The sequence below is a fragment of the Xiphophorus maculatus genome, chromosome 19 (genome assembly GCF_002775205.1).
Source record: "Xiphophorus maculatus strain JP 163 A chromosome 19, X_maculatus-5.0-male, whole genome shotgun sequence".
NCBI classification, from domain to species: Eukaryota; Metazoa; Chordata; class Actinopteri; order Cyprinodontiformes; family Poeciliidae; genus Xiphophorus; species Xiphophorus maculatus.
The window spans coordinates 6,948,937-6,960,591 of NC_036461.1; the positions used below are offsets into that span (position 1 = coordinate 6,948,937).

The 11,655-nt window shown below is 38.3% G+C and overlaps 1 protein-coding gene across 2 annotated transcripts; it reads left to right on the forward strand.

The window, feature by feature from the left end:
- The first annotated feature begins 955 nt into the window (after positions 1-955).
- Positions 956-11,222, forward strand: galc (galactosylceramidase). Of its 2 annotated transcripts, none has more exons than XM_023353294.1 (17): positions 956-1,171; positions 1,267-1,335; positions 2,610-2,673; positions 2,779-2,892; positions 3,014-3,153; positions 3,964-4,002; positions 4,135-4,262; positions 5,840-5,995; positions 7,533-7,657; positions 8,092-8,219; positions 8,328-8,417; positions 8,506-8,595; positions 8,679-8,823; positions 9,696-9,876; positions 9,957-10,120; positions 10,212-10,288; positions 10,409-11,222. In XM_023353294.1, exons 1-17 carry the CDS (start codon positions 1,022-1,024, stop codon positions 10,550-10,552), a joined length of 2,004 nt encoding a protein of 667 aa, XP_023209062.1. In that variant the 5' UTR covers positions 956-1,021; the 3' UTR covers positions 10,553-11,222. The 2 variants fall into 2 exon arrangements, with proteins under 2 accessions (XP_023209062.1, XP_005797850.1); XM_005797793.3 differs by lacking the exon at positions 4,135-4,262 and adding an exon at positions 5,483-5,613.
- Positions 11,223-11,655: the final 433 nt, after the last annotated feature.

Genomic DNA, 11,655 nt, shown 5'->3' on the forward strand with positions numbered 1-11,655 from the left:
GTTGATTATTGACCCCTACATATTGAAAGCAAAATTATTTTTTTTTGAAGGATGATATTCCTTCACAGAATCCTCCACATATTCTATTATATCTTGCTACTGTACAATTTCATGTTCTCTGTTCTGTCGTTTATATTTTAGACTTTTTATTAATTTCAAAATGACTATTATTTTGTTATGTATAGTGTTGGAATCTTGTTAATTTAAATTGTTCTTTCTCAGTTTTAGTCATCAAGAAAGATCTCCTTGTTACATAAAAATAACCTTTTTTCTCTATAAATTGCAAATAAATGATCTAAAAGCATGTGATGATGCTTAATAATGCTTAGTTTGATAAAAGCTGGAGAAATCTAAACATATGCTGCACATTACGCATGGAATATTTTACAGAATTAACTGTAATAAATTATTTGGTCTCCCAGAATACTGCTGAATGACTCCATACTAATTTGAGTACAGACTTCAGTTGTTAAACCAGATTGAATATGGTGTAAACTCAGATTATGTAAGGTCATGTGATTTGTTTTGTAAGTGGTCCTTGTCAGTAACAACATGCTATTAAAGACATATTTTTGACCGCAATTTCTTTCTGGTTTAAGTAATAAATAACTTTAAAAAGCATGAATTGCTGTGTCATTGCACAATCTAGTAACTATATCACCTTCAGTTGTTATAAAAATGCTTATCAAACATGTCTCAAAAAACGTTTCAACTTTTCAAGCTCAAACATTTTCCTAGAAAACTTACGAGTTTTTTTGGGCGAAAATTTCCATCGTTTTTTTCCTACATGCAATGGCCCTACCACGCCGCCATACTTTTTCTACATCCACGCGTTTGCATTCTACATTTGTTTATTTTAGTCTTTATCACTTTTAGATAAAAGAAAAAGAAAAGAACAAACGTGCTCATCGTCACCTACTCTGTCAGCACGTGATCGGCGGCAGTCATGTGACTCTTAGCACGCGGAAGCGCGCTTATCAGAGTGAGTCGGAGCGCGCAGGGTTTTGTCCAGACTGACGGCATGGATCAGCGGGTGTTCTGGGTGTTTGCCTCCGCAGTGTGCCTCCTCTCCCTCACCCTGCACTCTTCGTCCGGGCAGACCTACCCGCTGACTGATGATGGGGGTCTGGGCAGAGTGTTTGACGGGATCGGAGGGTTGAGCGGTGGAGGGGTGAGTCCAGTCTTTATCTGCAGCTTCCTGATTCGTTTTATTCTCGACCAGTTCTCCTGTTTGAGGTTCTTAATTTAATTCATTATGTTTTTTAGGCCACATCCCGGTTACTTGTGAACTATGCTGAGCCGTACCGGAGCCAGATCCTGGACTACCTGTTTAAGGTGAGATTCAGAGGCCGAGCTGCAGGAATGATCAGCTGATTGGTCTACATAAACAAAGGGAAACAAAGTAGCAGAGTAACTTCTGCTACAAAAGGCTCAACACTGTTGGTCTTTTTGCTTTCAGTCAGGGTTTAGTTTTTAAAACAAAGTTCTGTCTGGCGAAATGTAGTTAAACAAACCTCGGAGTTTTTAAGGGAAATGTAGACCTTGTACAATTATGGCGGGTATGAATGTTAAAAATAAAGCTTAATCAAATCTTCAGGAAGATTTTGTTTACTGTAATCAGGTGACCATTTCCTGCTTCAAGTCCAGGTCGTTTATCTTAGGCTTTACTGTAATAAATGGTGTGTTTGGAAACGTGTGACTGGAATACGATCCCATTTCCAATAAATCCTTTTTCAGAAGTAGTTTATGTTTTTGCAACAACCAGCCTATAATATATGCATGGCACCTGGCACCTTCCACACTGGTTGACCCTGGTGGTAGAGATGAGCACAAAGCCTTAAAATTATATATATATTTTTTTTTTTTACAGTAGGATAATTTTTCATTAAAAATAAGAATCCAACTTTGAATTTAAGAACATTAATTCAATGGAGAAAAAAGAGTTTTCTAATTGTGAGATTATGCTACTGTAATAAAATGAAGTTTTATGTACAGCCTTTTGACATCGCTTTACTAAGTTTAGTCAATAATTGAGTTCTGCATTTTATGACTGACATGTGGGTCTGCAGCGGCGTCGATTCACAACAAATGTTGTCTTCAGGCACTAAACCAAAAAAGAAAAAAATACACACATATATATGCGAGTATATATATATATTTTTTATTTCAATTCAGTCATGTATACATTCCAGTTCATCATTGTTATCAAACAGTGCAATATGCTCAGATAGTTATTAATAAAAGCTGAAAACGTGTCTGTCAAAGGAAGCCCAGTAGATTGCATCAAGTCACCGATTTGCAACATTCTAGGCAGATTTGTTATTAAGTGTTGAAAGAAAATTTAGCTTTCATGGCATTTTACAAACAAAATGGCATGCATGAACTGTTCCTGTTAAACCACTCTGGACAAAGTAAACAGTGTTTAGGCTGATAAGACATCTTTAGTTCTCCACTTGTTTAGTTTCCTCATTGATGAGAGGTTTTCACCTGAAAGTTCTTTGACAGTCAGCTCTTTGGAGGTAAAAACTCAAATTGTCTCCCTAATGAACTTCTTTTGAGTAAAATAGTCACTTTTCCATGTCATTATACTGTCTGTTTTGTTCCTGCAGCCAAACTTTGGAGCCTCTTTGCACATTCTGAAGGTGGAGATCGGAGGAGATGCTCAGACTACAGGTACCTTGTATAACATTCACACATGTGTCACACAGTGCTTAATTTTTGCAGTTGGAGTGAAAGCATGCGATTTACGTTTTGTTTTTTCAATGGTGGCTTCATCAGATGGAACGGAGGCTTCACACATGCACTACGAGAACGACGAGAACTACTTCAGAGGCTACGAGTGGTGGCTGATGAAGGAGGCCAAGAAGAGGAACCCGAACATAACGCTAATAGGTGGGGAAGGGTTTCAGATGTACCAACCTGGGAGCTGAAATAGACAAATTTATGACCCAAAAGTGACTTCATGAAGTGTAAAATGGTGTGTTACACATGGATAAACTCTGTGTTGGTGCAGCGTTACCCTGGGCGTTCCCCGGCTGGGTCGGCCGTGGGAAGAACTGGCCTTATGACTTCCCAGATGTTACTGCAGCGTACGTGGTGAACTGGGTCATAGGAGCCAAGAAATACCACGACTTGGACATTCAGTATATTGGGGTGAGTATTACTTATTAGTACAGCACTGGTAGATATCCAATCATGGCTGAACATTTTCTGACTCAGGTTTAATCTGTTTCTGTGTTGGACTGACAAGCTTCTGAAAATGTTTGTATGAGCAAATCAATGAAGTTTCAACCAATTCTCACAGAATTGGGTTTTTGAAAGATCGGTGTTTGTTGGGAGATTATCAAGATTTAGGTCTTAATTCTCAAGATAATACTGATCTATCAAGATAAAACTGATATTGATGTTGGAGTGTTATTTGCTACACCTTTCTGCAAAGTGAAAATGACTATTGCTGAGATGGAGAAACAATACCTTTAATTAAAACTGGCCCAAACCCTACTTTTTTTATCTGTCCAAATGCCAATTAGGATTTCAGATGGATTTACACATAATGAAACAATGATTATTTCTTTTTGTCATGAATTAAATTTTGAAACTAATAAAACTATTTCCATTGAATTAATCTGCATCTGAACAAAAATCTGAAAGCAATATGAACTGACAGCACAAAAACTATAGTTACACAGTACAGGATTCTGTCCAGACATTCACACATTCTTAAATCAAACTCAGTCATTCTTACTATATTTTGCTTATAAATCTTTTGATGGTTAAAATGATCCAGTTGGATTATTATGTGAAATATATTTAATTTAAAAACATATTCTTAGGATCTCAGGTGAAACTAGGTTTATTTGAAGGGAAAAAGGGAGGAAATTGACAGAAACTGAAACGTTTTGTTGAATTTTTGTTTAGAAAAGGGTCGTCTTGCCGTAAAATGTTTTCTTTTTTCCCACTTAGATTTGGAACGAGCGGACGTTCGACTCAAAGTACATCAAGGTGAGCAGTACTCCATGCATGTGATAAATGTGCATGAGCTCAGTCCACAGTCACCCATTTGGGAAGAACAGCCACTCACAATGAGCTGAGATCTTGGTGAAGTTCCTCTGAGAAAGTTTTCTTCTCACCAAGGTTCTGCGGAACATGCTGGACAGAGTCGGTCTGACCGACGTCGGCATCATCGCGGCAGATGGAGACTGGAGCATCGCTAAATCTCTGATCGCTGACCCACACCTTAATGACTCAGTTCAGGTGATTGGGTAAGTAGCGCAGAACTCCTCCTGTAAACTCAACCGTTCGGAGTTCGTTCAGACTGATTGGCTAAATTATGACATTTGGAGGGGAAAGCTCAATTTCGTTTGGGAGGTTTATCTCTGAGATTCCACTTGCTCAGCTGACTGTCAGTGGCTGGTTTTCCGCTCGACTGTGTGAAACTAACAGACTGAACATCGTAACCCCTACAATCATATGAGCATATTTCTGCTCTTAAACTCCATTCTTTCTTTGCTGCCATCATGGAAAACTTTCAACACATACACCTACTGTATCTTCTGCTGTCACGTTTTGATAATAATCAGTAGTTCGCCTGGCTTTTCAACAAACAGACTGAAAAATACCAAATTAAAATGGAACTCAAATTGGCAGCAGGAGTTTTACAGAATGATGATTTCAGCTTTGATAATAATTTGTACAAAGAAGTTCGAGATAATTGGTTTGAATCTGTAACATAAGAACTAAAAGCATGATAAACCAAAAGAATTGGGTCATTTCAGAGTTTGGAAAGCCTCACCTAATGACTCTGCATACTCAGAGAGGAGTGTATAGCTCTATTAGTAAAACAGAAGTGTTACTTGTGTTACTAGAGTTACTGAATAGCTTCACCTTCATCTGATAAAGGCATGGCTTTCCAGTAAAAGTCTCTGTAGAGTTGATGAAACTCCATGCCTTTTGGTGGCATGTTGGTGACACCATGACACCATTATTATTTGCTCTTTGTGAGGCCTGGTTTTATTCAGCTCCTCGTCCAGCTTTGTTTGTCACAGATTCAGTTATTTTAGGAATTTAGTCATTGCTTTGACTGTAGATGATGGCAAGTTTAGGTCAGCAGCTGTTTTCTTGCTGCCATTTCCAGATTTGTCACTCAAGACAAATCTGAATTACTTCTACGTTGATGGAGGAAAGGAAATCATTGCTTACAGATAAAGTTCAGAGATGCTATGATCAACTCAGAAAGCCAACGTATATTTATTTTGTTGTGGTTGTAGGGGATTCATTAGATGTGGTGATGGTCATTTTTGTTAAAGCAAGTAATTCTTATCATGGTCTTTTTTCTCACAATAGATACATTTATTTTAGGGTTTTTAGCTTCAACTTTGTGTTTTTCCCATAAAGTAAGATGAGTTTTCCATGACGGCAGCAAATCTTTAAAACTGAGCGAGGTGTGAATGTCTTTCTGCTCTCCACCCTGTAACTCCACCAGCTGCTGCGGTACACTCTGGACAAGACTGGTTTGGAGTCGGTTCGGATCGTAGCCAGCGATAACCTGTGGGAGCCCATTACCGTGTCGCTGATGCTCGACCCAGAGCTCAGCAGCGCCGTAGACGTGATAGGGTAGGCCGTAGTCCGATTTGTTCCTGCTTTTCCGCTCCAGGGACTGCGCTAACAATAACCCCACTTCTGCGTGCCAACATGCATGACATCTCTGTGGAATGTCTCAAGGAAATTCTCATCATATTTCTTTAGTTTACTCGGCATGTTTAAGTTGGAAATCATCTTGACCTTTTTTTATTTACTTCATTCAATATTACTGTTAATAATCTTGTTTGTTCTGAATCAGGGCTCACTACCCAGGAACTACCACAGTGCCGCAGGCCTTGACCACAAAGAAAAAGCTGTGGTCATCGGAGGACTACAGCACCTTCAACAATGAGGTGGGAGGAGGCTGCTGGGCGCGGATCCTCAACCAGAACTACGTCAATGGACAAATGACTGCGTAAGGCACACGGAAAACCCCAGCAATGTTCCAGAGAAGTGAGAATTCATGTGACAAATGCCATCAAGTGACTCTATTGGCAGCTCCTGAGACATTGTAACACCTGCTGGTTGGTAGAAGTCGGCAGCGGTCTCAATCACACAGTTCAATCTAAAGTTTGTATTAAATGAAAATGTGCCTCAGTTTATCCAGTAAAACCAGTCCCATTTCATGGTTTCAGTCAAAGGGGATGAAGTCAGGTTTCTATTGCAGCAACTCTGAACCTTGTCATTACTTTACCCTCCTACTGCTGTCAGGCACATTCTAATTGACTGTTCTCCAATTTTCACTTTATATTTTGCTGCTTGGAGCAAGCATAACACCTGTCATACTTCCGACGAAGTATGACACCTGTCATACTTAAAACACCTGTACAGGTGTTTTACAAAGTACAGGTGTTTTAAAACACCTGTACAAAGTACAGGTATTGGAAGAACTTCGTACAGATGATCTACTTGTATTTGAAGCCTGTTTGCAGTAATTTCCTCAATTCTCTACTGGATTGCATTACTGCTGCCAAGCAGTGCTTGGACCAGTATTGTTTGTTTTTTCCATCACAGAAGACTGAATGCATTTTACTTAATGGCAACTTTGATGCAGATGTCATCGCTTTGACTTTTAACTTAAAGAACAGCGTTAGGAAATTTGCACTTAAAAATTGACCCAGTCAATCCTAAATGTTCACACCTGTCTTCTGGAGCTCTGGCATCTCGTCCACAAAGCCTAAGATGAATTATGCCCCTAGCAAATTCAGGTTTCTAGTCATATCTTAATGTTACCAACATATGTCTTCCTGCTGGGATATTAATGTTTGGAATGACTTAACCAGAGTCCAGACAAAGATCGGGGTGATGGCCAGGAAGGCTTTCAACCGCAAAGACTTGGAGCTAGTCACCAGAGATAAAGTGCAAAAATAAAATGGAAATAAAAAGTATTTTTCTAAATATATTTCCCTTTTACATTGTTTTACTTTTTGTGAAACATCAATCTCTTTTCATTTTAGGAACTAACGTCTTGGTAGAATGATTGGAAATAATTTAACATCCAAGTTTTCCAGGAGGCAAACTGTATCAGATATTGTATAACTGTATCAGATTTTGTATAACTGTCAGATATTGTATAACTGTATCAGATATTATATAACTGTATCAGATACAGGCAAACTGTACAATAAATACTTGATTTATTGTACAGCTCTAGCAGTAAGTTAAATGAAATAATGAGCACTTTTAAAATAGTTAATGTTTGAAAATGCTCAAACTGAACTGCTGCCCTTTTTTTGAAGGAGTTTTTCTCTCCTTGTCACCTTGATGGTATTTTGAATGTGGTGCGTTGTGTCTGCTCATGTTATCTGTTCAGGGATTGATTGCACTGACTCAGAGTTTTGCATCAGAATAGTTTGAGGTTCTAGCTGTGCCGCTCCTCCCTTCCTGCTTGCAGTCTGAACAACTGAAAGGGTTTAACAGATGAGAATAAAAGTATACTCTGTGTCCTGCAGAACCATCTCCTGGAACCTGGTGGCCAGTTATTACGAGGAGCTGCCGTTCGGCAGAGACGGGCTGATGACAGCTCAGGAACCTTGGAGTGGAAACTACGTGGTGGAGTCTCCAATCTGGATCACAGGTGTGTCACTATTGGATTAGTATCCTCCTCATATGAGTCTAGTGACCCATATGAGGAGTTTGGGTTTTTTCACTCCTAAAAGACGAGCTCCCTAACCTTCAATTTTCTGAATTATTTCCAATGTATTCCCACTAATCTCAGCCCTGTTCTCATGGAAATGTTCTTGACCTTGCTATAAAATCCATCCAACTTTCTTAGCATCTGGACCTAAAGGAGCTTGCATGTTTTGTAAAATCATATCTTATTCTTCCTTCAGTTTCTGTCCTAAAGTTCTCAGATCTGGCCTAGTACTGAATCTAACATTATCCTGCGGTTCGATTGCTTTTTCCTAACTTCCAGCATTTGTTTCCTGAAGATGTTCAGTTTTATGTGTTCCAGCATTTGCAATGAGATTCCAGATATCATTCCAACTTTTCAGTGTCGGTTCCTTACAGCCCACAGCACACAGTTCACTCAGCCTGGATGGACATACCTGCAGACTGTTGGACACTTTGCTCAGGGAGGAAGTTATGTGGCCCTGACAGACGGGTATGGAAACCTGACTGTTGTCATAGAAACCATGGTGAGTTAGTTCTTGGCCTTTACAGTGATCAGCACCTACACAATGAACGTGTAATCTTCTGGATGAAAAGTAAAGTCAGATAAAATGAATCGTGTTTTTCTTCCTCAGACTCATGATCACTCCATCTGCATCAGACCTCCTCTCCCTCCCTTCAATGTCACGTCCCAGAATGCAACATTTCAGCTGAAAGGGTCCTTTGTAAGTCCTAATGAGCTCCTTCTATGTCTGATGAAACTCACTGAGAGATGCTGGTGCCTTTACTCTCTGCTGCCTTTCTTTCTCCAAGGCCTCCATCAAAGAGCTGCAGGTGTGGAGGTCGCACTTTGACTTCAAGGCGAAGAAGCACTCGCTGTTCGAGAAGCTGCCTCCTGTGAAGGTTAACAAACACAAGCTTTTAATGCTGTGAAGAAATAGATGTTGGGGCCAGTCTGTATCCTGAAATGTTTCTGCCCCCTGCAGCTTGTAGATGGATCATTTACTCTGAATCTGGCTGAAGATGAAGTTTATACTCTGACCACCATCCGGACTGGACAGAAAGGGAGCTTCCCTGAGCCGCCACCTTCAGCCCGCTTCCCTAAAGCCTACAAGGACAACTTTGATATTCGTAAGTTCAGAATCACTCGTAAACAAAGTTAGTTATTCTTTCCCCAGATATTAGAGTTACATGTCAGAATTTAGTAAGTTGAAATAGAAGCAAGAGAATACATATATATTATATTGCTAAACCATATTTATATATATATTTTTTTTATTTACTCCTCTTTAATGTTTTACATGTTTGTCCTATTCAGTTAATTTTTGCATTTTTATTTTTATCCATGGAACTGCAACTGAACAATTAGATTTTTTTTTTAATAAATTTTTGTTTCATACAAAGAAAGCTGTATGTTTCTTTGTTTTTTGGGGGTGTTATTAAATCGCTTACATTGTTTTTTTTTTAGTTTAGCCAAGTTATTGAAATGTATCCTTCAAAAACTTGCACAGTTTTTGAATTATTAGTTATTTCCTTGTTTTTACTAAGGAAAGAGTATTTTTAAAATGGTTTATGTCTTCAATATTTTTAGAAGGTTTATAAGTATTTCAAATAGAAGTAGCTTTTTAATTAAAAATGAACGATTTCCACTCTTTTCCAACTTTTTTAAAAATAAAATTTTATTTACATTGTTCCAATTCACAACAAATGTACTTTGCATTGAAATGTTTTTTTTGTAATGATAAATGCATTCCAATTGGTACTAGTTACCAAATAGTACAGTAAGCTCAGTTTTCAAAGTAAAAAAAAAATATTTTAGACATGCAAAAATCAGAAAAAAGTATTACTTGAAGTGTAAGTTTAAAAGCTTGCACTGAGATGAAAGAAGTAAGCTGAAAGTACAGTATATTATCATTATACTTTAAAATGAATTTTTTACTATTCCTATTTAAGAGATTTAAAGATAATTTCTACTGTATAGTTGTTACTTTGCGTCCATGCAGGAAACCCTCCGTTTTCTGAGGCCCCTAACTTCGCCGACCAAACCGGTGTGTTTGAGTACTACATTAACCTGACTGACCCCGGACCACATGCCTTCACACTACGGCAGGTGGTGATGGAAAGACCGATCACCTGGGCAACGGACGCCGATCAAACCATCTCTGTCGTCGGAGACTACCAGTGGTAAGACAGCGCTGTGATAGCCACTGCTCTTCTCAGAGACCTGCATCTGGAAATTGAATCCACTAATGTTTGTGTGACAGGCAGGACATGGTGGTTACCTGCGATGTATTTATGGAGAACGTAAAAAGCGGCGGTGTGTTCGTGGCAGCCCGGGTGGATAAAGGAGGCCAGTCAGTACGCAGCGCTATGGGAGTCTTCTTCTGGGTGTTTGCCGATGGATCGTACAAGGTTACCAATGATCTGGGTCAGTTTTCTCCTTCTTCAGTGCAGAACAGAGTCCAAAACACAGGCTGTGATTTTAATATTCTTTTTTTTATTCTATCTTTGATTAACAGCTGGACAGTCGGTGCTGGCAGAGGGACTGTCAGGAACCAGACCTTTTGATTGGCACAACTTGTCCCTTTCTGTAAAGGTGAGAAAATAATTTAACTTCTGATGAGATCTTTATGTAACAGCTTTTTTTTTAGGAGGGAAAGATATGCCAGATGGTTGAATGTCTGTCTTATTTTATTTTACTTTTTCCATGCTGCAGGGTCAGAGCGCCTCCGGAATGGTGGACGGACGGCAGCTGTGGAAAGTCACTGGAGTTTCTTCACCGAAGAACGGCTGGGCAGCAATCGGAACGCACTCGTTTGAACTGGCTCAGTTTGATAACTTTAATGTGTTGGCAGAATAAAGATGGAATAGGAAAATTATTCTTTCTTGATTTAAAAAAACTTTGGAAACTTGATTGATTTTTGCACAAATGAAGAGAACAGGAGGTATGTAATGATGGAAAGTACACTGGAGCTCTGAGCTCTACTGCTTAATTAATTTTGCACTGCTTTTGTTTTTGATTTTTATGTTTTTTCACGTTTAAGGGAACACAAAGACCACACTATGAGCTTTTTAAGGAACATTTTGTCTGAACTGCCTCACCATAAATTATGATTCAAAATGAATGTGATGAATCCATTTCATTCTGGAGGAGTACCCCATTAAATGTTACTGTTGGTGTTTTTATTAGACTTTTGCCTGAATTTGTTTATTAAATATTTTTACCTGTAATGTTGTGATTAGACAATTAAAAATAATCTGTATTTCTAACATTTTTAGTTGACTTTTATTTCCATTTAGGCTATACAACTTAAGTTAAAACATGTTTTTTCCTCTTCAGCTTCATTTTATCTATTAAAATCCATCCAGTTCTGCTTGGACACCCCTGGGAAAGATGTTATTCAAGGCAATTGTTTTTGCTATATATTTCTGCTAATAATGATGTACTGTAAAAAAAAAAAGTAAATGTATTGTTGCCCAATAAAGTCTAATCTGGCATTTCTTGGTGTACAGAGGATGTGGAAAATGTAGACATTCTTGATACAATTGTATTTTTTATATTTAAAAATAAAAAATCACAAATATATTTTCCATCACACTTAACTTGTCGGGCCCCGAAATATAATTTTATTGAACTCATTGTTTTGAAGAGACGATTGATTCTTGTTTTATAACAAATTGAGGAAGTCTAACTTTGGCTTACGTGGTAGTAGTACTTATTTTAAGTTTGAGAGCCACTGTTCTAACGGTACAACTAGCCAAGTCAAATTGTAGCGATATGACTTGTTTTTCGTGATGTGACATCTACGAACGATCCAATTCTTTTGAACGGCTCTTCAACATGAACGATAAGACTCGTGTCTGACACTGCAGTAGCTATCATTATTCTGTTAGTCAAACTAATAGAATAATAAGTTCTATTATTCTATTAGAATAATATAATACGTTCAAAAAGGGGCTGAA

Bases quoted from the DNA above. Each gene is read 5' to 3' on its own strand.
- galc (XM_005797793.3), top strand. From the start codon at position 1,022: ATGGATCAGCGGGTGTTCTGGGTGTTTGCCTCCGCAGTGTGCCTCCTC. The intron at 8,596-8,678 runs GTTAACAAACAC...TGCCCCCTGCAG, and splicing joins AGAAGCTGCCTCCTGTGAAG to CTTGTAGATGGATCATTTAC. The intron at 9,877-9,956 runs GTAAGACAGCGC...TTTGTGTGACAG, and splicing joins GTCGTCGGAGACTACCAGTG to GCAGGACATGGTGGTTACCT.